The 26472-nt window shown below is 44.8% G+C and overlaps 1 protein-coding gene across 3 annotated transcripts in view; it reads left to right on the top strand.

Moving 5' to 3' along the window:
- The window catches only part of phkb (phosphorylase kinase, beta), a 337093-nt gene that overhangs the window by 216595 nt on the left and 94026 nt on the right, over positions 1-26472 (top strand). For all 3 annotated transcript variants that reach the window (XM_085991512.1, XM_085991511.1, XM_085991510.1), the window contains 2 exons: positions 16535-16590; positions 16823-16916. In XM_085991512.1, the coding sequence (XP_085847638.1) occupies positions 16535-16590; positions 16823-16916 (150 nt within the window). The remainder of the gene's footprint in view (positions 1-16534; positions 16591-16822; positions 16917-26472) is intronic.

The following is a 26472-nucleotide window of genomic DNA, read 5'->3' as shown; positions in this document are numbered from 1 at the left end:
TCAAGGGATATGGCGACAGGGCCGGTGAATGGAGTTGAGGCAGATCAGCCATGATCTCATTGAATGGCGGAGCAGGCTCGAAGGGCCGAATGGCCTACTCCTGCTCCTATTTCTTATGTTCTTAACTCTGGTTGGCTGTATTCCTGGAGGTGTCATCACATGACTTCCTGCTTCCAACCGCCCCGCCCTCACATGGAAAGTTGAGTCGAACAGCCTGTTTTCATGTGATTTCTTTGTAATTAATCATATGCCATTTTCCTCTTTCAGTCAGGTCAGTGTATACATCTAGAAATATCATTAATAAAAAGCTACACAATTCTTTCAAGTCGGCCGAAGCTCCTGCTACAGTCAGGCCGGGTGGGTGGGGCCTAATTTGCATTCAAAATTCGCAACCCGATGTAATCTTAACTTAAAGTCAGCGAGAGTCCCGCACTGTCTGCAGCCCAGCAACGGAATCACGGTGGGAGTCGCCGAGTGGCCAAAAGAGGCCATGATTTTTAAAAATTTACTTCTGTCAGAACTCCTTTTTGGGCCAGGAGGAGCAGGAGTGATCCTTCCTCGTCCCGCAAGGAGTCCTTGGGCTTCCCCAGCCACCTCCCCAATTGGGGTGGAACTGCCTGCCATCGCCTCCAGGTCCCTGGCTGCAGACTCCTGTCTCCAAATTCCCACTTCTGCCCGATGGCCAGGTAGTGGCTCTGGCTGGGTGTCGGGCGGCTCTCCGGGAAGTTTTAAGTTAATGAGGCCTGACCGTTAAGACCAGCAGGGATTCCACGTCCAAGACTCGCCAGGTGTGCTGCCTGTTTTGGGACTTGGACACACCATAACCGCCCTCCTTTTAAAATTGGGGTCACCATGTTGAGAGATAGTATACGACAATCAAAGTTGCAAAAAAACAAATCTTAGACTTCGTAATTGAAGACCATTCAACAGATCTTGTTAGATGTTATAATGCACTGACAGTGCCAGAGCATTTTTGCAATAGATTGCTGGCTAAGAAAAGACCATTTTTGGAATATTGTGTGTTGGTGATCAATATTTTTCCCATGTTTCATCCTTTGTACCTTTCCAGAGGTTTTGTCTATTCATAATGAATGTTTTTAATGAAAAGGCTTAGTTTGTAATGTGAATATCCTTACAAATCTATTAATTTAACTCCTGTAATTCTTGTTTTTTCTAATAGTAGGGCCGATAAGTTTACGTCTAATCTGTAAATATATTATCAGTAGTAGTGGTGACAAAATACTGTAAACATGCAGGTAAATGAAGTTGCTTATTGTAAGAATAATAGTTTAGAATATTGTATGAGCAGAGCATTATATCCTACCTACTGCAGAGTATACACCATCTAAAAATTTTAAGGGAAAATAGTTAAATGTTGAAGGTATTTCTGGTGCTTGTAATTGAATTTTCTATATTTCCGTTTTTTGCCTGTTTATGCTACATATATGTTTACAATAAAAGAATTCGATTAGAATAAGGGCATATATTTGTTATAAGGCTGAATTCATCTGCATTGCGAAAATATACTGCATTCTTTTTAATTACAGGCTATGTAAATCGGGTAGACTTCAGGCTGCACATTTGAACAAATGGAACCTGTGGTGGTGTCACCTTGAGACTGCTGTTTTTTTTAAATGTTTATAACAGTGCATATTAATTTAACTGTGTATTCTGATTCAATGGCCCTGATTTTTGGCTTGTGTGGGGAATGGTCGAATTTCCCCGAATGTGGGGTTTCTGACACACATAAAAAAGTGTCAGCCAGCCCCACGCAATTTTCCCTCAATTGGCCAATTAGTTCCCAGTATGTGGGAAGCCTTGCTAATTGTCTAAATCGAGTCAGAAATCCCCACAGTATGATGTCATCATTCGTGGTGCTTTCAAGGTCCATAGCAAGCACTGCATCCTCTGAAGGCTTCCAAATGAATCATACAGGATGGCAGAGGAGCCTGCAGGAGCTGTGGCCAGTGCCAGACCCCAAGCTGCCTCCAAATTCGACGAGGCTTCACTGCAGGCATTATTGGATGGGGTTAGGGCCCACAGGGAGGTCCTCTTCCCTAGGTCAGGGAGGAAGAGGCCTCCCACTGAGACCAATGCTGCATGGATGCAGGTGTCAGCAGATACCAACTCGCTGGGAGTCACCAGAGGAACCTTGGCATTACATCTCTAACTCCTTCCTTTACTCCCCCACAGTACCATCCAGAGCCCCCGTCCTCACTGTGGAGGAGGAAGAGGCTGTGTAGCCAGACTCCTCAGAGGAAGCTCCAACCTCTGAGGGCGCAGCATCAGCAGAAGTAAGCGCACCCAGCACCAGCGCAGACACTCACACCTCGGGGGGACCTTCGGGACATAGAGTAGTGTTGTCACCTGGTGTTTCACAGCTGACAAGTGAGCCTCAGCAGATTCTGGAGACAGGGACAGCAGTGGAGAGTCCTCGTCGGAGGGCGCAGGGCTCTGCCAGCTCAGCTCAGCTGCACTGCATGTCGACCCTCTGCCCTCTGGGTCCATCCGCAAGAGAAGAGGTGATGGATCTCCATGCACAGATGCAGGAGTCTCTGGCAGGTTTTGCCTCCAGGGTCGCTGCGAGTGTGGAGCGAATGGAGGAGTCCATAGCGACCATGAGCAGAGCCTTTGTGGAGTCATTGGCGCATGAACGCATCACCATGGAAAGGTTGGCAACCTCCATGGAGGAGATAACTCGCCAGGGTACGGAAAACATGGTGAGTGCTGAAGCGCAGCAGGGTGCTCTCAAGCCACTTCCAAGCACTGGCCCCTTCTGGCCTGTGCAGCTTCAGGTGAGTGAGCAGCAACCTGGTGCTCCTGTTGCTGATCCTGCTGTTCCTGGTTCTGCTGCTGCCGCCTCTGCTGCTGGAGATCCTCTAATGGCAAGAAGGGAAGGAAAAAAAGGCGTCCCATGCTTCTCGTAGATGCCTCCGCTGAGGAAGCGCTGAGTGAGGGTGGCGAGAGGGGCTTCCCAGGAGCTCACATTGGAGAAGTGTGTGAGGCTCCAACCTTCCACAGCTGTGCCTAAGCCTTGAAGTAGCCCCAAACCTGCAACAACAAGGTCCTTCAACATACAAGTGCTGGCCCTTTAAATCACAGCTTCTCCATTGACCTGCAGCTGACAGCTAGCAAGCCGGCAAGCTTCACGCCAGTTCTCAGCAGCGGGGTTCAGGTGGGGAAAGCCCCAAAGTCGCAACGGGCCGGGGAAATCGACTTCAACAAGCAGATAATTGCTTGTTAGTGCTCCGACGAGCAGTCCCGCCAGCGGCGGCCGGGACTGAAGCGGGGCGCGGGGAAACGGCAGTCCGAAAGTCGGACAGGGTGGGGAATTAGGCGTGGGGGGTCCCGACCCACTTTTTCGCCGATTTTCGGCCCCCGGCCGCCTGAAAAGCCGCCCGATGGCGGCCAGAAAATTGGGGCCAATGTGCTTTAAATGATCCCTTTTATCTCACCATCCTGAAGTTAAAATAATTGGTCCAAAACCTGAAATATTGAGTTCTGCAAGCTAAATTGTTTGATTTGTCAAATGTGCAGTAAAATGTCACCTTTGATAGAAATGATACTACCTAGTTTATCTTGCACATATAAATTGGTGCGAACTCGATTTGCCCTCGATATGCCAAGGCCAGTGTAATGGGGTATGCTTTCTCCGATATCCCCTTCTGAGTTCACACTGATCTCTGATTCAAATGACTGAAGAAGTCATGTGGCTAGAATCTTCTACTTCTTTTGTAAGAAGTTAGAGACCGGTAGGATTGTAACTAGAATAATAGCCTTGAAAAACAAAACTGAGCTCAAGAAAGAGGGAAAATTAAGATATTAAAAGGTTGAACCAAGGTAATTAAGTAAAATACGATAAAGGTAATGCAGTGAATGAAAAGTAACAGCCGTGCCAGAGCAGGGTTCGATTTAAATCCCGCTCTCAGACGCTGAAGTACCGGAGTCCCAAGGTCAAGTATAGCAGATGCAAAATAAAATATTTTCTCCGAGCCAAACTCAAAAGCAGCCTCTACTGCCATCTAAATTTAAAAGTATTTTGAATTAGTGAATCTATGAAGGCTAGATATTGCCGTTGGTGTAAAGTATTTTGCTGGTGGCAATTATGCAATATTATTTGTGGAATAGCCTCTTAATTTGAAGACAGCTTGTCTTATCGAGTAAGTAAGCACAGCTGTTTCTGTCCGAAATAAATGGAGCACATAAGTATAACTGTCAAGTTTGAAATTGACTTTAATGCAAATTCTTGGCCAATATAATCGATCGTCCATTTGTGTTTTCCCTATTAACATTCTCTATTGATGCCTGTTTCTTGTGATAAGGAGCCATAAACTAGAGGAAAATTATATAGAGCCTTTCACGACCTCAGGACATCTCAAAGCGCTTTACAACTAATAAAGCACTTTTGAAATGTAGTCACAAGCCAATTTGTGCACAGCCAAGTCCCACAAAAAGCAATGTGATAATGACCAGATAATCTGTTTTTGTGGTGTTGGCTGAGAGATAAATATTGGCCAGAACACCCTGGTGGTCTTCAAAATAGTGTCATGGGATCTTTTATGTTCACGAGAGGGCTCAGTTTAACATCTCATCTGAAAGATGGCACCTCCGACAGTGCAGCACTCCCTCAGTACTGCACTGGAATGTCAGCCTAGATTTTGTGCTCAAGCCTCTGGAGTGGGACATGAGCCTAAAACCTCTGACTCAGAGGCGAGAGTGCTTCCAATGAACCTTATTTTGTTTTTAAATGATTTTGTTATGTACCCTTATCTCTCCTGCTTTTCATTTAATTAAATAAATGTTAGCCTGGTTCACTTCAAGAGTAGTTATTTTGCCTTCCATGAGCTGATGGTAAATTATCATAGTGGGGAGATTGCCTCTACCACTGTGCCACTGCTTCCTTAGAAAGGGGATCAGGTTGTAGGCACACAGGAACATGCAGCAGTAGTTTGCTGACTGATCACATTCAGTATCCCTGTTGATCCTTGTTTTTTTTTATTTGGCAGTGTTAATGGCAGAATCACAATGGAGGGAATTTTAACCTAAAAAAACAGGTGGGTTGGGGTCGTGTGGGAAGTGTTAAAAACCTGAATCCCAACCAGAACCCACCTCCAACCCGCCCACTTCCAGTTTTAACGGATGTGGGATGGGGGGCGGGCGACCAATTCGCTCTCAGAAGGCAAGCCATCTATTTAAATATTATAATGAGGCTGGTAGCCTCAGTTTTAATCTCCATGTTGAATTTAACTTTAGCTGGTTGGGTTTTGCAGGCCTCGTGAAAACCGCCGGCTAATACAAGCGAGGACTGCTGGATCCAGGAGGTAAGTGCCTTTACACAACTGCTGGATCCAATGTCCCTGCCTAACCCGCAGCCCCCCCCCCCCCCCCCGGATCGGAGACCCGCCCACGAGGCCTCCGATTTCTCCCCCAGACCTCCGATTTCCCCACCCCATACTCCTCCGGCCCCTGATCCTCACCCTCCCCCCATGCTGGTTGCCCCCGATCCTTCTGCGACCCTCACCCTCCGGTACAAGTCCCGGCCCCAGTCCTTCTATGACCCGAACCCTCCCCGTGCTCCTCTGGTCGGCCTCCCGCCCCAGCCCCCACGCGATCCCTCCCTCCCTCCCTCCCCTTTGCAGCCTAGTGCTGCAGGCCGACCTGCCTGCAGCCAGCCAGCCTCTCAATCTGGCTGGCTGCGGATGGGAAACCGAGCTTTCCCATGCAAATCAGGCCCTGCCGTTAAATTCAGCAGCGCTTGCAGGAAACACATACTCCCGGGTTTTCCAACTGCTTCGGAACCCCCCCCCCCCACCCCCCACTGGCTCCCAACCCGCCTTCCCCATTAAAACTCAGCCCAATATTAGGGCATGTTGATTTTTTTAATTAATTTATTAGGAGTAGAAATATACCATTTCTTTCAAAATATCTCGTAGCCTAAACCATTTTTGAACAAATAACAAAATATTTTCAGTACATAATTATTGTGCCCAAATCAATTTAGAATTTCTCTTTTATAAAAGCCTGGCGATAAAGTTGAAACACCAAAGGAAAAAATATTGTTTTGAACAATTACTGGACCACCCCTTTTAGTTTTTAGGGATTACTGTAAAATAAATAGGGAAGATCTTTTTGAATCGTGGCATTAAATCCCAGCATTGTTCTTATATTCTTAGGCAGTCCTTACCCTTGCATCTCAAAGTACTATGCTGAAGGAACTATCCTTGGCCCCTCCTATTCTCATCTACATGCTGCCCCTTGACGACATCATCCAAAAACACAGCGAGAGTTACGCTGACAACACCCAGCTCTACCTCACCACCACTTCTCTCGACCCCTCCATAGTCTCTAAGTTATCAGACTGCTTGTCGATATCCAGTTCTGGATGAGCAGAAATTTTCTCCAATTAAATATTGTGAAGACCAAAGCCATTGTCTTTGGTCCCCGCCACAAACTCCATTCCCGAGCCACTGACTCCATCCCTCTCCCTAACATCTGTCTGAGGCTGAACCACACTGTTCGCAACCTTGGTGTCATATTTGACCCTGAAATGAGCTTCCAACCACATATCTGCAAACCTCTGTAACATTGCCCGTCTCCATCCTTGCTCCAGCTCATCCGCTGCTGAAACCCTCATCCATGCCTTTGTTACCTCTAGACTTGACTATTCCAATGCACTCCTGGCTGGCGTCCCATGTTCTACCCTACCCTACGTAAACTTGAGGTCATCCAGAACTTGGCTGCCCATGTCCTAACTCGCACCAAGTCCCGTTCACCCATCACCCCTGTGCTCGCTACCTACATTGGCTCCCGGTTAAGCAGCGACTCAATTTCAAAATTCTCATCCTTGTTTTCAAATCCCTCCATGGTTTCGCCCCTCCCTATCCCTGTAATCTCCTCCAGCCCCACAACCCCATGAGATATCTGCGCTCCTCTAATTCTGCCCTCTTGAGCATCCCTGATTATAATCGCTCAACCTTTGGTGGCCGTGTCTTCTGTTGCCTAAGCCCTAAGCTCTGGAATTCCCTGCCTAAAACTCTCTGCCTCTCTATCTCATTTTCCTCCTTTAAACGCTCCTTAAAACCTACCTCTTTGACCAAGCTTTTGTCACTTGCCCTAATTTCTCCTTAAGTGGCTCGAAGTCAAAATCTTTTGTCTTATAATACTCCTGTGAAGCGCCTTGGGATGTTTTACTACATTAAAGGTGCTATATAAATACAAGTTGTTGATCCATTTTTGAGGATACTTCTTACTGCATGGAGTGTTAATATTAGACAAACCTTTAAACTGAACAAGTATATTCATTTGAAATTAATTAAAAAGGATATTTGTCCATCAGAATAAGCAAGCGAACAACCAGATTCAAACAGATGGGGCTAAATTGGATAGCCCTTGAAAGCGGGCACAGGGATCGCGATGCACGATTAATCTGCATCCACTGATTGAAATGCAGACAGGATGCCAACTTCGTGCTGCTTGCTCATTAGAATGATTTCTGCGTGCAGCCAGAGATAACTGCTCTGTTGATTGGCTGCATACATCAGCATGAGGCCCAAAATCGTAACTTCCTAGCACAACTTAAAGCTAGCCTACCCCTCTTAAAGGGAAGGTGCATTGTGGCTGCAGCAAATGCTGGGAGTCATGCAGGAAGTGAATCTGTCCTGGGAAACAGTGAGGAATTTCTTTTTAATTAATTCACGGGATGTGGGTGTCACTGGCAAGGCCAGCATTTATTGCTTACCCCTAATTGCCCTTGAGAAGGTGTTGGTGAGCCGCCGCCTTGAACCGCTGCAGTCCGTGTGGTGAAGGTACACCCACAGTGCTGTTTCTGTTCTGAATCTATTCCATTTAGAATGGTGGTAGTGCCACACAACACGATGGTTGATGTCTACAATGTGAAGATGGGACTTCATCTCCACAAGGACTGTGCGATGGTCACTCCTACCAATACTGTTACGGACAGATGCATCTGCAACAGGTGGATTGATGAGGACGAGGTCAAGTATGTTTTTCCCCTCGTGTTGGTTCTCTCACCACCTGCTGGAGGCTATGTCCTTCAGGACTCGGCCAGCTCAGTCAGTAGTGGTGCTACTCTTGGTGATGGACATTGAAGTCGCCCACCCAGAGTAAATTATGTGCTCTTGCTGCCCTCAGTGCTTCTTCCAACTGGTGTTCAACATGGAGAAGTTCCAATTCATCAGCTGAGGGAGGGCGGTAGGTGGTAATCAGCAGGAGGTTTCCTTGCCCATGTTTGACCTGATGCCATGAGACTTCCAGGGCCACTCCCTCCTCACTGCATACCATTGTGCCCCCAGCTCTGGTGTGTCTGTCCTGCTGGTGGGACAGGACATACCCAGGGATGGTGATGGAGGAGCCTTGGACATTGCTGAAAGTTATGATTCTGTGAATATGATTATGGCAGGCTGTTACTTGACTAGTCTGTGGGACAGCTCTCCCAATTTTGGCAAAAGTCCCCAGTGAGGAGGACTTTGCAAGGTTGACTAGGCAGGATATGCCTTTGTCGGAATGGCACAACATGGGAGAGAGCAGACGCTAAGGTTTTCGGATGCTGCACTGGAGGTCTTGGTGGAGGATGTTGAAAGGAGGAGAGATATCCTGTATCCGCAGGGGGCAGGAGGCCCTCTAGACACACGATCAAAAGGCAGTGGGAGCAGATAGCCCTGGAAGTCTGCCAGAAGTCATGTCCCGAGGACCTGGATGCAGTGCCGCAAGAAGTACAATGACCTCACACGAGTGGTCAATGTCAGTGAATGCTTCTTCTAATGCCATATCCTACCAACTGCACCACCAGCCTCAGCCACTGCTCAATGCATCACACCCCCAACACTCGCTTACCAACAATCTCTATCAATCAGGACTCATACCTCACATTCATAGCTTCACCTCACCCTCACACACTTAGCACTGCTGCAAGCCTCACACCCACATCTCCCAGCTGGCACACACTGCCAGCTATTCAACCATTACCTCTACATCACCCAAACATTGCACAACACTGAGACACTTCCCGCTCTCTTGCAGGAAAAGGTGGCGCACAACCGTAAGCAGCAGCAACTAACTGAAGGGAGATACGTGCGCCTGCATGTCCTGACCCCCATGGAGGAGACGGTGCTGGCCATTATTAGAAAGGCCATTGCTGGGGCCGCGGCCAGCGGCGGGGCTGAGACCATAGAAGATGGTGGTAGCCTCATACCTAATTCCCCTTCTCAGAGTCCACTTCCCCTTCATCCCGCAATCTCTTCTGATTTACAAGCTGCAGATGGTGTAAGAATGCACCTCCCCCATCACCTCACCAGCACATTGATTGACGTTATGATCTGCCTGCTCTGCATACTTCCGGCGGACGTTAGCTGCGCGCGTGCTAATGCCCTCACTAAGATGGCGTCCGACGTGATTCGGGGCAGAAGTGTGCGTGCATGCATCGTATGCCATTTTGGCCCCCGAACAGCACCCGTAGCACCCAAACAACAGGCGCTACCGAGCCCAATTTTGCCCCCATAGTATTTCTGTGGTGAATTTGGTATTTCTTTTATGAGAATGAGAGAAAAACATCAAAAATCAGAGATAAAACTGATACCTGGCATCGTCCCTCACTGGTGAGATACTCTTGATTATTCTTAGTACACATCTCCTATTAGAAACATAAATGTTTTCCAAATGAATTGTGCAACATGGTGCACCGTTACCCAGAGATTCAAGATAAAACAAATTTTTAATGACCTTGTAGCGGTTGCTTTCCAATTCAGAGTTGCTATTTTTGCAGCACATCTGGGGCTGAGTGTTAAAACATAACATCTTTGTTTAACTTTGGTCTTCCATCACAATCCCCGCACGCAATCCCTCACTGCTCCACTAAAAGCAATGGAGCATATCTTAGCCACAGAGACAGTCTCAGAATTATAGTTTATAAAGCTGCCTTTATGCACTTAGAAGCACTGCTGTAAGTGGACAGACATCAGCAGTTGCATTTAAGTTTTTACACCAGCATCTTGGGGGTACCCACCCACCAAAAGTGTGCTGTTTTTAAGCACATCAAGTTGCAAAATCTCCAAGGACAGGAAACTTTGTGATATCCGGCACTGACGGGACCGAGCTGTTGCCGTCCCATCAAAACTGCCGGACAAACCAGCGCTAATGTTGAAACATACGGAGCTCCGTATCTGGCAACAAACCCTGTTGCTTAGCAACAGCTTCTGAACAGTCAGCCGTACCTTGCAAGCGTCTCTGTAGCTTAGCAACAGCTTCAGCGAGACCTTGCAGAGCCTGACTGGTGAAAAAAAAGCAACGAAAAGAAAAAAAAACTAACGAAACGGCTCCTGATTTTTGCCGGTGGATCGAGCATTCTGAACAGTTAACCTCCGGATAAACCAAAGTTTCCTGTAATCACTTTCTTGAATCTTGTGAGACAGTTCTAACCTGTCACTGACTTCACCTGGAGACATTAATAAAGTTCAACCGTATGTAAAACAAAAAGATCAAGTATAGTGCATGTTGCTCCTAAAACATCTCCAGTTGCATCTTCTTGCTTACTGCCCCTATTCATTAAATTCCAGATGAAACATTCCTTTTATCTTGTGGATGATGTGTTATTTTGTGCTCCACTCCAACTTAAAATCCCCTGAGAGTCTTTTTTCAAGGTTGTGTCCTCATCTCAGAAACAGGAACAATTTTTTGGCAGTAACCAAGATGTATTTTCTAAGGAGAGAAAGTACAGCTGCAATTTATTACTCGAAAAAATAGGACAGATCTTATTTCCTGTCCACTTGCAATGTGTTCCTCAAGTTAATGAATTAGTATCACATTGGTCAGAGATTGGCAACCTTTTAAAGGAGCAGTATGCACCTTTTGTGGCACAGCTAAAGAATGGGCCATGTCTGTTTAAATTACTATTGAGCCCAACAGAATCATGATTAAATGCTACGTCCAATTCCCAATCAGCATTACATTTTTTGCAATACTTGGATATGCCATTTACCACCTCCTCTTCACCATCCCTCTCACTTCCCTTTCTCTCTCTGTATCTGCATCTCTCCCTCTCTTCGCAGTCTCCCCTCTTTCTCCCTCTCTGCTCCTCCTCTCACTCTCCTCCTCATTCCCCCTTTTTCACTCCCTACATCTCTCTCCCTGTATCTCTCTCCTCCCCCTATCTCTCTTCCCTTTACTATTGTTTGGCTTCTAGGAATCCATCATACTACAGGATGAGAGAGCAGTTCTGCTGGGAGCTGTAAGTCTTGTTTGCTCTTGCCAAGAAAACTGACTATGCTGTTGATGGGTTTTATTTAAATTCCCACAACCCAACCAGCAGATCAGCCATATCTGCCACTGGGTCTTTCCAGAGACGAGCGGTTTTCATTAATAACACTCGCCTCACTTTTCTGTGTAGGGTAGGGGAGAAAAGTTAGGTGGTGATCCATGGGCGAAATATAATTGAGAAGTGGTTCAATTTAGCCCACAGGCCTGGGTTAGACACCCCATTACAGGTGACTCATGATAAGCCAACCTGACGGAATGCACTAGCTGATTCTATGAACAAACATTCCCATGTCAGTAGATTCTACACAGGAGAAGTTCTGTAGATCTTTGAACAATTTGGCCATCTATTTGTGTATGTTTTTACCATTTCAAAGAATAGTGAACTCCATCAGTTTTACTCAAAGACCTGTAGAAGGGTGTTCTTTGCAAAAACAGCTCCTTCCTGTCATGAAAGCAACATTTTATATATACTTCATTCCCATCCCATGGGTCTCTGAAAGTTTTTCAGAGAGAGAATGAAACTGTTGATAATAGTAAACTGCAAAATCCCTTTGACTATAACATGAATGATTCTAAGTACTCAGCACTCTATTAATATTATTCTTGTGGCACTTTCCAGAGGTATCTGAACCTCTTTTTCTCAGAAGCAAGGAGAGGTAGTTTACCCCTGGTAATTGAAAATGACAGTTGTTCTAAGATTTGATACTTCCTCAAATCACTACAAGATTTGTTTAATTTGAGTGTTAAATCTCATTATATCAGTATCTTCAGTTGCCAAACATTGTTCCTGATATAATGGGTTATGAAGTATTGCAAATGTTTATTATCAGATAGAATGTTAAGTGATCTAGTAGTCTTATAACAAAAATAAGGATGTACTTTGTATGAAATTATACATTCATTTTAGAACTCATTGTATCTGAATATAAATATATTCCTATTTTTTGCATTGTGCTATTGCTGTATTAATGCTATTAATGTAATTTGTGATGTAGTTTAACCACAATAGTTTGACCAAAGATGAAGATTAGTTCCTTCTAAAGAAAATCTGATTAAATATCTGGTTAGGATTAGGAGAGTAATGAGTGTTGACGGAAATGATCAAATGCAACGTGAGCTGTTGCTAGAAGAACATTATCTCACACTTATTACCCTGCTTTATCATTGAAATACCTAGAGAGTACACAGTGTTACAATTTTGAATTGTAAGTTCACCCATATCTTATAAATTTTAGTGGAAGTATGGAGTTCTCTACATGCATTTATAGCTCTTACTCAGAGATGGCCTTAAGATTTAGGGCCCCTTAGCAAGCTTAGTCATCGATGTGCATGTATAATTTGTGAATCTATTTGCCATTTTAAAGGGCAGTGAATGCTTGGAATACAACTCAAAGACTTGCAGAAGGGAATTCTTTGCATTAACAGTTCCTTCCTAGACTCCTACCCCAGTCTTTGCCTTTCATTTCATAACTTTTAAACTAAACACAAATACAGTAGTCTTATATAGTTGGGACTATGAAAATCTCTTTTTTTGGACACTAACTGGCCCCAATTGAATAGTGAAGCTATAAGTATAAATATTATAGAATTTTGATGAATAGCTTTTGAGGATCAAGGATAAATTTACAGAGCATTTCCTCAGGCATTTAAACTGGTATGGTTGAACAAGAGGATAGATTTGGAAGGAGTGTGCTGACTGCTCTTTCCTCCTTGCTGTCTTATGATTTATGGCCAAGCATACTCTTCACTTATTGATACTTGCTAGCAAACCTCATGCAGTCTGAGTGGAAGAATTGCTTAATTGTTCTGGTTGCATTCCTTCACAGTCATGGGCTTTGTTTTGGGAAGACCTGCTTTGATTTTGAGTTAAGCTTTGGATCCACATAAGGTTGTGCACTTGCCTCTCTGATTTTGTTCTGATATTTGGATCACTCTTATTCTTAAGCATATATCTCAGTAGAGCAGATCTGACCTACAGAATGAAAGTAGATTATTTCCTTCGAAGTTTTTTGTTTTCCTTCCCCTATTACCAAAGATGAGTTTTCTCAGCCAGACACATACAACCCCACCTTTTCTTTTGTTAGCTTGAGACCAGAATTAGTTTTAATTGAAGTAGAAAAAGATTGTTGCGAAACCTACTGTGTTTATATTGGTGTTGTATCATAATTCTGATTCTGAAGTACGCATGCAGAAAAATCCTAGAGTACGTCAGCACAAAAATACTCAAATGTGTGACTGGCTGATTAAAGCTTTCTTTCAGAGATCAAGTATTGCTGCTACCCTGTTTACTTTTTTATAACTTCTATTATGTTGTAGTGCTTTCTTTTGTGAGAATAATATATTTTTTAAGCTTTTGAAAAGGAATACCAAAGGCATGGTGTAAAATTAAAATGTAAAATCATTTTTTCCAGAGTTGGCCTTCGGATCTTAAGGGCCGCAGCAAGGAATTCACGACCTAGCATGTGAATTTCCACTCTTAGCTTTCAAGCTAAACAACATGAAAGTAATTTAAACTGTAATTTTCACCATTGTCAACATAGAGCTGTCAAAACTGAAAAGTCTGAGCCATTATTGGAAATCAACACAAACGTAATGACACAGTACTTGCAGAGTATTTCTGGAAAAGTTGACTGATTTGTTTTGAAATGGAATCATAAGTTGTCTTCTCGGGAAAAGGAAGAAAGTAGGAGAATAATTTATTACAGGAGGGCGGGTATCACTACTGCTCTGTAGACCATGAGCTTGGTGCCGGGCTTGAGGTCCTGGTCTTCAAACACTCTCTTCCTCAGGCGACCGAAGGCTGCACTGGCACACTGAAGGCGGTGTTGGACTTCGTCATCGACATCTGCCCTTGTTGACAGTAGGCTCCCGAAGTATGGAAAGTGGTCCACGTTGTCCAAGGCCTTGTCGTGGATTTTGATAATCGGGTGGCAGTACTGTGTGGTGGGGGTAGGTTAGTAGAGGACCACAGAATCCCCACAGTGCAGATAGAGGCCATTTCGGCCCATCGAGCCTGCACCGACACATATCCCACCCGATCCCCGTAACCCCTACACCAACACATATCCCACCCTATCCCCGTAACCCCACGTATTTAATCCCCCTAACACTAAGGGTCAATTTATCATAGCCAATTAACCTAACTCGCACATCTTTGGACTGTGGGAGGAAACCGGAGCACCCGGAGGAAACCCACGCAAACACGGGGAGAATGTGCAAACTCCACACAGACAGTCACCCGAGGCCGGATTCGAACCCGGGCCCCTGGCGCTGTGAGGCAATAGTGCTAACCACTATGCCACCGTGCTGTACTGTAAGGCCCATGCTTTCATACACTTCAGTAAAGGTGTTGATGATGGTGTGGCGTTCGACCTCCGAGTGAGCGCAGACGCAAGCATCGTCTGCATACTGTAATTCGACAACAGAGGATGGGCTGACCTTGGATCTGGACTGGAGGTGATGGAGGTTGAACAGTTTCCCGTTTGTTCTGTAAATTAGCTCCACTCCAGCGGGGAGCTTACTGAGGGTGGGATGGAGCATTACAGCAAGGAAGATCAAGAAGAGCGTTGCTGCGATGCCGCAGCCTTGCTTGACCCCGGTCCATACATGAATTGGGTCTGTGGTGGAACCATTGGTCAGGATCACGGTTTGCATGTTGTCGTGAAGCAGGCAGAGGATGGTGACAAACTTTTGAGGGCAGCCGAATTTGAGGAGGACACTCCATAATCCCTCACAGTTGACAGTGTCGAAGGCTTTTGTGAGGTCAAAGAAGGCCATGTTCAGCGGTTGGTGCTGTTCCCTGCATTTCTCTTGTAACAAATTGCATAATGCCCCCTAGCTTACAAGATGTAAATTACATGCATTAAAGAAGAAGAAATAACTAAAAACAAAGTACTAGAAGCAGCTTCCTTTACTACATCATTTCATTCTTTAAGTGAGGGAAACATCAGCACTGGAAGAGGTGACAGCTTGTCTTCTCTGGTGAGTGATCACCTCTCCCCTTATTTTAGGCCTATCTTGGCAGCTGCCTGATATCAGCATTGGATCAATTTAAATATGCAAAGAAGGGTCCTGCGCTTGTTTCCAGGCCCTTTTGTAAAATGCGTGAAAAACTAGATGGAGCAAGTGCTGTGCAGGCTCCAACTAGTTTTTCCAGTTCTACAGCGACCTAAACAGCTGTCCTTAAAGGGACTGCTGGTGGCCACTGATGAAATGGTAGGGATTATTTTTTACTCCTCCTGTGGAGCATGCAGGAACAGGAGTGCTGCTGTTTGATACCCCTGATCTAAGCAGAAACAAATTGGAGAATGCATAGCAGTGGTTAAGTTTGGAAGTTTTTCTAATTTTCATTCCCCCTTCCCCCCCCCCCTTCCCCCAAAATAAATGCCCGGATATGTACAAAACCTTTTCAAATAGTACCATGTCATTCTGTGGATTTATACTCCACAATATTACAAAGGCAAGGAAAGAGACTGCCTCCTCTTCCCAACCTAAGTAATACATTTCTCTGCAAGAATGTGGAGGGCTAGACTGCATCATTCATCAACAAGCTCCCCCCACCCCCCGCCTCCCACAGATGCTTATAAAGTGACTGCTTTTATCTTAATTTTAATAACAGGACAGACTAGGAGTTAAAATGCTAACAATATCTGTAAACTGGAATTGTAAAATTTTACAATTGACAATATCTATTCTAAATCTTGGAAGTGCTAGGGATTGTATCAGTGAGAAATGATATTGTGTAGAGTATTAGTCCATTATGAAACTGCATTTTTGGGTGACCTGTTTCAGCAAATTTTCTTCAACATCAATATAAGACAATTTCTGTGTGAAACGTATTAGAATCCTGTAATGCTGCACCTTTCCGTTTACTGCTACAATAAAAGCTGGTGAATAATGTATAGTGTATTACAAATGGTTTTTGCATTGGACCATTACACTCTCAACCTTACCGTGACACTCCACTGATAGTATAGGAGAATGTATTGCACCAAACACCAAGTTATGCATCATACAAAATAGCATTGACATTAAACCCCTTTGGGTAGTTGTTAGATTAATGGGTTTTAGCTGTAGAATGTTGAATTGCTCTCTCAGCAAAATTGGATTGGTTATAAGGTAGTAGATAGTGTAAAGAAACAGACTATTCAATACATTTTATTTTGTTTCTTTTTACTAGTCTTGCTTCTGTTTCTAAGTTAATAGTATATTTTTATAATTTACTTGATATTTGACATTTATCCATTTTTATTGTGTCTTTCAGGGCCTTTCAGAAAATGATGTGGTAGTTCATGTGTCCCTGATTGCTGAAAGCCAGCGGTATGTGATGCATAGCCCATTAGACAGGCTATTATAAGCCTCTGCCTCATCTACAGTATTTATTTGTTCTTTAGCCAAGAGATTATACAGCTGCCGCGCTGAGAATACTAATTTAGTTATAATTTGTGTCTTCGGCATTATTAACTTGCGTAAAAAATGAGATGTTCCATTTTTCAACACCATTACTAGCATATGTTGTATTAATATAAAAATGCCGGTTCTGTGTTTGTAGCCTGCAAGTGTTTCTCAACACATATGGAATACAGACCCAGACCCCTCAGCAAGTAGAACCCATCCAAATATGGCCTCAACAGGAGCTTGTAAAGGTAAACAGTATAATAACAGCTTCTGTTCAGAAGATTGTATTCAAAAAGCCTTGTAGCTTTTAGAGAGAACTGCTACACTGAAGATGTTTAGTTGTTGTGTTGCATATGGAGATGTCGTTATACTGCTGTGCAACTGAGATTCCACTTCTCGCATGACATATTAAGTATCATTATAAATGGCAGCTGTCATCTGATTCAACAGCAGCAATAATAAATATTGGCATGAAATCACTACTATTTTTATAAAAGTTGATTTAAACAAATACTCTGTATTTGTTGTCATTTTATAAAAATTTGACCTAAAATCCTTTAAAAAAAAATATATATAAATTATAAAATGGTGTCTCATCTATTTGTGCTGAATGCCAATGAGCAAAGGGGTAATCTGCATGAAAAAATGTAATTACAATGATGTAAAACTGGTTTACGTGACAGGGTTTAAAAAGCAAGTCTTACCTCAAAGCTGTGATGAATAAAATTATACTTTCAGTGATCTGAAATGAAGATATTTTTCATAACATCCAAGTTCAAAATACTTTTAATATCTCCCCCACAAAAAATATTTTTGTTGGTTTTATTCTATCAAGGGAGCATAACCTTAAAATTAGAGTTCATGGGTGAAGTCAGAAAGCACTACTTCACACAAAGGGTAGTGGAAATCTGGAACTCTCTCCCCCAAAAAACTGTTGTCACTAGGTCAGTTGAAGATTTCAAAACTGAGATTAATCGATATTTGTTAGGAAAAGGTATTGGGGGTTACGGAACAGGTAGATGGAGTTAAGCTACAGATTAGCCATGATCTAATTGAATGGCGGAGCAGGCGCGAGGGGCTGAATGGCCTACTCCTGTTGCTATGTTCCTAAACCCTGATTGATTGAAATATAACCCCATTTTAACACGTCATTAGGGGATTTTGTTCTGTTTCGTGACGTATTGGCCCTGAAATTAGGATCGGGGGCTTGCCGCGCGTGCAAGCCCCCGATCTGCACTCACCCTGCGCGCCGACATCTGAAGCCCGGGCCTGCTTGCATTTCCTGTCACAGGCCCGGTTCAGCTGTCGGCGCGATGTGCTTACCTGATCCAGCAGCGTAGTTAGTGCGATGTGCCGGCTGGGATCAGGTGAGCACTGTGCAGCCAATCAGGGGAGGGGAAACTCATTCATGAGTTTGACAGTAAGAGCTGTCAAACTCATGAAAAGTATGGGCTGCCAAAACACTACTTTAACTTTAAATAAAATTTTAAAAAACATCCCACTGATTGTATTAACTATAAATAAGTTTTTTTAAATGTTTTAAACAATTAATCAATTTAAAAAAAAAAATTTTTTTTTTTTTTTAAATAGGGTCTAAAACTAAACTTACCATCCTGTAAATTCTTTAAAAATAACAAACCTGTGGAAAAAAAATTTCTACATTGTACTAAAAGCCCACTTACCTGAAAAACTAAATACTTACGTCTTGTTTTTCCACACGTAAAGACCGGAGGCCTTTACACGCGCGCAACTCTGGGGGAAAAAAAGGAATTTTACTGCGCACGCGCTGCCTGTGCAGTCGCGCGCGTTCTGCCTCTTAACCCCTTGGGTCAGAGGACAGGAAATGTCGGTTTTCAGCGCATGCGCTGTGCATGCTGAAAACCAGCAATTCCTCTGGGCACACGCGTGAGTACCCCGTCCGTACTCACGCGTTGTGCCCGGAATTACTGGGCCATTGTGTATTGCAACTACAAGAGGCCCCAGAGGCTCAGGTAGGCCCCAGTGCGGCATCGGCAGCGGGTGGAGACGGAGCTGAGCGGCAGAGCGACTACAAGAGGCCCCAGAGGCTCAGGTAGGCCCCAGTGCGGCATCGGCAGCGGGTGGAGACGGAGCTGAGCGGCAGAGCGACTACAAGAGGCCCCAGAGGCTCAGGTAGGCCCCAGTGTGGCATCGGCAGCGGGTGGAGGCGGAGCTGAGCGGCAGAGCGACTACAAGAGGCCCCAGAGGCTCAGGTAGGCCTCACCAATCTCCAATCTCAGGGAAGGAGAGAGGTAAAAAGTATTCAAGGTGTGACGTCACCACAAAGCGGGTAAGTGATTGGTTGGTAAGTATTTCTCCCTTTTTAAGCTTAAATCTCCTTGGTTTATAGTTTCTAAGGTGTGATATTCACCATCTAGAATCGAGGCAGAGGGTATTTAAGAATAATATTAATAAATTTAATTAATTACATAGAATGGGAGATGTGTTGCTGCTACAATATGTGGGAGCTGGTGGACACCATTGATGCTCACGGTGATCACATTTGCAGTAAGTGTTGGCTGCTCGAGGAATTCCGGCTCCGTGTTGAAGAGCTGGAGTCCGAGCTTCAAACACTGAGACACATCAGGGAGGGGGAGAGTTACCTGGACTCTGTGTATCAGGAGGTAGTCACACCAATTAGATTAATTAATTCAGATGTAGTCCGTGGCCAGGGTCAGGATGGTGTGACTAGAAGTGAGGCAGGTACGGGGATCCAGGAGGTAGTGTTGGAGGAGCCGCAGCCCTTGCACTTGTCCAACAGGTTCGAGGCTCTCACTCCCTGTGAGGATGGGAACGGGGACTGCGGAGAGGATGAGCAACCTGGCCACAGCACCGTGGAGCAGGGGGCCATTCAAGTGGGGGGGAGTTAAAAGAAATGTTGTAGTGGTAGGCGATAGTATCGTTAGGGGGATAGATAGAGTTCTCTGCAGCCGAGAGCGAGAGTCCCGAAGGCTGTGTTGCCTGCCCGGTGCCAGGGTGAAGGACATCTCCTCTGGACTGGAGAGAAACTTGGAGTGGGAGGGGGAGGATCCAGTTGTCGTGGTCCATGTTGGTACCAACGACATAGATAGGATAAGGAAGGAGGTTCTGCTGAGGGAGTTTGAGCAGAGAGTTAAATGCGTGGCTCAAAGACTGGTGTGGGAGAAATGGGTTTTGCTTCCTGGGACACTGGCACCAGTACTGGGGCAGGAGGGAGCTGTTCCGTTGGGACGGGCTTCACTTGGCCAGTGCTGGGACTAGAGTCCTGGCGGATCATATAACTAGGGCTGTAGAGAGGGCTTTAAACTAACTATTGGGGGGGAGGTTCCTAGAGAGCAAATAATACAAATGACAACAGAGAAGGTCATAGACTTAGGTAGCAGTGGGGAAATTAAAAACCAGAGCATGTCAGGAAGGGGCAGAAGGTATGGAGTAAAAGGTAAAGTAATAAAAAGGGCAAAAGCAGGAACTAAGTGTCACAAAACATCTTTGAAAGTTCTCTATCTGAATGCACGTAGCATTCGTAACAAAATAGACGAGTTAATGGCACAAATAACTACATATGGGTATGATCTTGTGGCCATTACAGAAACATGGCTGCAGGGTGACAATGCCTGGGAATTAAACATACCAGGTTATTTAACGATCAGGAAGGACAGGCAGGAAGGAAGAGGAGGTGGGGTGGCTATGTTAATAAAGGAAGGAATCACTGTAATACAGAGAAATGATATTGGGTCAAAAGATCAGGATAATGAAACAGTTTGGGTGGAGATAAGGAATAATAAGGGGAAAAAAACACTAGTGGGCGTAGTCTATAGGCCTCCGAACTGTGGCAACTCGGTTGGATGGAGTATCAATCAGGAAATAGTTGAGGCTTGTAATAAGGGAACATCTATAATTATGGGGGATTTTAACTATCATATTAATTGGACAAATCAAATTGGGCAGGGCTGCCTTGAGGATGAGTTCATTGAGTGTATTAGGGATGGGTTTCTTGAGCAGTATGTAACTGAACCGACCAGGGGGCAGGCAACCTTAGATCTGGCCCTGTGTAACGAGACAGGATTAATTAAAAATGTCCTAGTAAAGGATCCCCTTGGAATGAGTGACCATAACATGGTTGAATTCCATATTCAATTAGAGGGTGAGAAGGTTGGATCTCAAACAAGCGTGCTAAGCTTGAATAAAGGAGACTATGAAGGTATGAGAGCGGAATTGAGTAGAGTGGATTGGGAAAATAGATTAAAGGGTAAGACGATACATGATCAGTGGTGTACATTTAAGGAGTTATTTTACAACTTCCAAAAAATATATATTCCACTGAGAAGAAAAGGGTGTAAAAGAAAAGACAGCCATCCGTGGCTAAGTAAAGAAATTAAGGATAGTATTCGACTAAAAACAAGGGCATATAAGGTAGCCAAATCTAGTGGGAGGATAGAGGATTGGGAAAACTTTAAAAGACAGCAAAAAATAACAAAAAGATTGATTAAGAAAGGGAAGATAGATTATGAAAGTAAATTAGCAAAAAATATAAAAACAGATAGTAAGAGTTTTTATAGTTATATAAAAAGAAAAAGGGTGGCTAAAGTAAATGTTGGTCCCTTAGAGGATGAGACCGGGAAATTAATGGTGGGAAATATGGAGATGGCAAAAACACTGAATGAATATTTTACATCAGTCTTTACAGTAGAAGACACTAAGAATATCCCAACACTGGACAAACAGGGGGCTAAAGGGGGGGAGGAGCTAAACACGATCAAAATCACTAAGGAAGTGGTACTCGGTAAAATAATGGGACTCAAGGCGGATAAATCACCTGGACCTGATGGCTTGCATCCTAGGGTCTTGAGGGAAGTGGCGGTAGGGATTGTGGATGCATTGGTAATAATTTTCCAAAACTCCCTGGACTCGGCAATGGTCCCGGCAGACTGGAAAACTGCTAATGTAACACCCTTATTTAAAAAGGGCAGTAGACAGAAGGCTGGAAACTATAGACCGGTTAGCCTAACATCTGTGGTAGGTAAAATTTTGAAGTCCATTATTAAGGAGACAGTAACAGGACATTTGGATAATCGTAATTTAATAGGACAAAGTCAGCATGGTTTTATGAAGGGGAAGTCATGTTTGACAAATTTGCTGGAGTTCTTTGAGGAAGTAACATATAGGGTGGATAAAGGGGAACCAGTGGACGTAGTGTATTTAGACTTCCAAAAGGCATTTGACAAGGTGCCACACAAAAGATTATTGCTTAAGATAAAAAATCACGGGATTGGGGGTAATATTCTGGCATGGATAGAGGATTGGCTATCTAACAGAAGGCAGAGAGTTGGGATAAATGGTTCATTCTCAGACTGGCAATCAGTAACTAGTGGTGTTCCGCAGGGGTCAGTGCTGGGTCCCCAACTCTTTACAATCTATATTAACGATTTGGAGGAGGGGACCGAATGTAACATATCAAAGTTTGCAGATGATACTAAGATGGGGGGGAAAGTAGTGAGTGAGGAGGACATAAAAAACCTTCAAGGGGACATAGACAGGCTAAGTAAGTGGACAGAGATTTGGCAGATGGAATACAATACTGGAAAGTGTGAGGTTATGCACTTTGGCAGGAAAAATCGTAGAGCAAGTTATTATCTTAATGGCAAGAAACTGGAAAGTACTGAAGTACAAAGGGATCTGGGGGTCCTGGTGCACGAAACTCAAAAGGTTAGTATGCAGGTGCAGCAAGTGATTAAGAAGGCCAATGGAATGTTGGCGTTCATTGCTAGGGGGATAGAATATAAAAATAGGGAGGTATTGCTTCAGTTGTACAAGGTATTGGTGAGACCGCACCTGGAATACTGCATACAGTTTTGGTGTCCATACTTAAGAAAGGACATACTTGCTCTCGAGTCAGTACAAAGAAGGTTCACTCGGTTAATCCCGGGGATGAGGGGATGGACATATGAGGAGAGGTTGAGTAGATTGGGACTCGACTCATTGGAGTTCAGAAGAATGAGAGGCGATCTTATTGAAACATATAAGATTGTGAAGGGGTTGGATCGAGTGGATGCAGGGAAGATGTTCCCGATGATGGGTGAAACTAGAACTAGGGGGCATAGTCTTAGAATAAGGGGCTGCTCTTTCAAAACTGAGATGAGGAGGAACTACTTCACTCAGAGGGTGGTAGGTCCATGGAATATGCTGCCCCAAAAAACTGTAGAAGCTACATCATTACATAAATTTAAACTAGAAGTAGACAGTTTCCTAGAAGTAAAGGGAATTAAGGGTTACAGGGAGCGGGCAGGAATTTGGATATGAGTCTAGGTTCGGATCGGTCATGGCCCTGTGGGTAGCGGAGTGGGCCCAGGGGCCGTGTAGCCTGATCCTGCTCCTATTTCGTGTGTCTAATTCTGTTAGATGCAGGAGATGGTTCTGTGATAGTGGATTGGCAGTTAGGATCAGATCAGCCATGATCTTATTGAATGGCGGAGCAGGCTCGAGGGGCCGATTGGCCTACTCCTGCTCCTATTTCTTATGTTCTTATAGCGAGCATCTCGAAGTATTGCATTATTTTTTTTCTTTCAACTTAAATGATTCTGGGCCTAACTTCCTTAGCGCCCTAAACTGGGCAGCAGCAACATTGTGCCAGAACAAAGATGCCTGAGGATCAAAGCAAATTCGGGCCTCATCAGAATAAATCAGGATAGCAGCGATGCCCTGATGCAGCTCACCTGTTGCGGTTGTAGGGGCAAAAGGTGGAAAGTGATTTTGTACTTTAATTTGGGAAAATTAAATTATCTCCACACGGTTTGAATTTTATATTTAATTTAATAGGTTTTTTATCCTAATAAACTCAAAGCATAAACCATTGATTTGTAAAGAAAACTATGAGCCAAAATTTGCTGAAAAAATAACGGCGTGTGAGTGATTCATGGCGTTATTAATGTGCAAATCGGCCAGCAACAACTTTATTATTCATTCATGGAAGGTGGGCATTGAGCATTTATTGCCCATTTCTAATTACCCTTGAGAAGGTGGTGGTAAGCCGCCTTCTTGAACTGCTGTCGTCTGTGTGGTGACGGTACTCCCACAGTGCTGTTCGGGAGGGCGTTTCAAGATTTTAACTCAGCGACGATGAAGGATCGGTGATATATTTGCAAGTCAGGATGGTGTGTGACTTGGAGGGGAACTTGGAGATGATGGTGTTCACTTGCGCTTGCTGCCCTATAGGTGGCAGGGGTCGCGAGTTTGGGAGGAGCTGTCGAAGAAGCCTTGGCGAGTAGCTGCAGTGCATCTTGTAGATGGTACACACTGCAGCCACAGTGCACCGGTGGTGGAGGGAGTTATTATTTAAAGTGGTGGATGGGGTACCAATCAAGCAGGCTGCTTTGTCCAGGTCATGAAAGATGAATACAGTTGCACATTCACCTACACCCTGCCGTCCACATCACCCCAGCCCCTCATTCTGCCTTGTCAAGCCTATTCTATCACATCACTCCTCACACCCAATTACCTTGCACACGCACCCATCCTTCTCTTTCTATGTACTTCCTCGCATCCCCATCTCGCCATCCACCACTGCCACGCGCCTTCATCCTTATGCAATTTCATGCCTCTCCCTGATAGTCACTCTGGTGTTGAGCTTCTTGAGTGTTGTTGGAGCTGCACTCATCCAGGCAAGTGGAGAGTATTCCATCACACTCCTTACTTGTGCCTTGTTGATGGTGGAAAGGCTTTGGGGTGTCAGGAGGTGAGTCACTCTCCGCAGAATACCCAGCCTCTGACTTGCTCTTGGAGCTACAGTATTTATGTGGCTAGTGAAGTTAAGTTTCTGGTCAATGATAACCCGCCGGGCTGTTGATGGTGGGAGATTCAACAATGATAAAGCCATTGAATATCAAGGGGCGGTGGTTAGACTTTCACTTGTTGGAGATGGTCATTACCTTGAATTTGTGTGGGACAAATGTCATTTGTCACTTATCAGCCCAAGCCTGATTGTTGTCCAGGTCTTGCAGAATGTGGGAATGGACTGCTTCATTATCTGAGGAGTTGTGAATAGAACTGACCACTGTGCAATCATCAGCGAACATCCCCACTTCTGACATTATGATGGAGGGAAGGTCATTGGTGAAGCAGCTGAAGATGGTTGGGCCTAGGAAACTGCCCTGCGGAACTCCTGCAGTGATGTCCTGGGGCTGAGATGATTGGCTTCCAACAACCACAACCATCTTTCTTACTGCTAAGTATGACCCCAGCTAGTGGAGAGTTTTCCTCCTGATTCCTATTGACCAGTTTTACTAGGGCTCCTTGATGCCACACTTGGTCAAATGATGTCAAGGGCAGTCAGTCTCACCCACCTCTTGAATTCAGCTTTGTCCATGTTTGGATCAAGGCTGTAATGGGGTCTGAAGCAGAGTGGTCCTAGCAGAACCCAAACTGAGCATCGGTGAGCAGGTTATTGGTGACGTACGTGCTGCTTGATGGCGCTGTCGACGACACCTTCCATCTCTTTGCTAATGATTGATTGTAGACTGATGGGGCGGTAATTGGCCGGATTAGATTTGTCCTTTTTGTGGACAGGACATACCTGGACAATTTTCCACTTTGTCGGGTAGATGCCAGTGTTGTAGCTGTACTGGAACAACTTGGCTAGAGGCGCGGCTAGTTCAGGAGCACAAGTCTTCAGCACTGCAGCTGGGATGTTGTCAGGGCCCATAGACTTTGCTGTATCCAGTGTGCTCAGCTGTTTCTTGATATCACGTGGAGTGAAGCGAATTGGCTGAAGACTGGCTTCTCTGATTGTGGTCAGGAGAAGGCCGAGATGGATCATCCACTTGGCACTTCTGGCTGAAGTTGGTTGCAAACGCTTCAGCCTTGTATTTTGCACTCACGTGCTGGGCTACGTCATCATTGAGGATGGGGATGTTCATGGCGCCTCCTCCAGTTGTTTAATTGTCCACCACCATTCACGACTGGATGTGACAGGACTGCAGAGCTTTGATCTGATCCGTTGGTTGTGGGATCACTTAATGCTGTCTGTAGCATACTGCTTCTGCTGTTTAGCGTGAATGTAGTCCTGTGTCGCAGCTTCACCAGGTTGGCACCTCATTTTCAGGTATGCCTGGTGCTGCTCCTGGCATGCTCTTTTGCACTCCTCATTGAACCAGGGTTGGTCCCCTGGCTTGATGATAATGGTAGAATAGGAATATGCTGGGCCATGAGGTTACAGATTGTGGTGGAATACAATTCTGCTGCTGCTAATGGCCCACAGCACCTCATGGATGCCCAGTTTTGAGCTGCTAGATCTGTTCTGAATCTATTCCTTTTGGCACGATGGTCGTGCCACACAACACGATGGAGGGTGTCCTCAGTGTGAAGACAGGACTTTGTCTCCACAAGGACTGTGCGGTGCTCATGCCTACTAATACTGTCAGGGACAGATGCATCTGTGACAGGTAGATTGGTGAGGACGAGGTCAAGTAGGTTTTTCCCCTCGTGTTGGTTCTCTCACCACCTGCCGCAGGCCCAGTCTGTTCAACATGGAGGAGCACTGATTCATCAGCTGAGGGAGGGCGGTAGGTGGTAATCAGCAGGAAGGTTCCTTGCCCATGTTTGTGTTGATGCCATGAGACTTCATGGGGTCCAGATTAAATGTTGAGGACTCCCAGGGCCACTCCATCCCGACTGACTACCACTGTGCCACCACCTCTGGCAGATCTGTCCTGCCGGTGGGACAGAACATACCCAGGGATGGTGATGGAGGAGTCTGGGACGTTGGCTGAAAGGTATGATTCTGTGAGTATGACTATGTCAGGCTATTGCTTG

This window comes from Somniosus microcephalus, chromosome 6, assembly GCF_052327205.1.
Source record: "Somniosus microcephalus isolate GS21.2 chromosome 6, FLI_Smic_1.0, whole genome shotgun sequence".
NCBI classification, from domain to species: domain Eukaryota; kingdom Metazoa; phylum Chordata; class Chondrichthyes; order Squaliformes; family Somniosidae; genus Somniosus; species Somniosus microcephalus.
The sequence above is the reverse complement of the archived record's forward strand: the minus strand, read 5'-3'. Positions and strand labels throughout refer to the sequence as shown.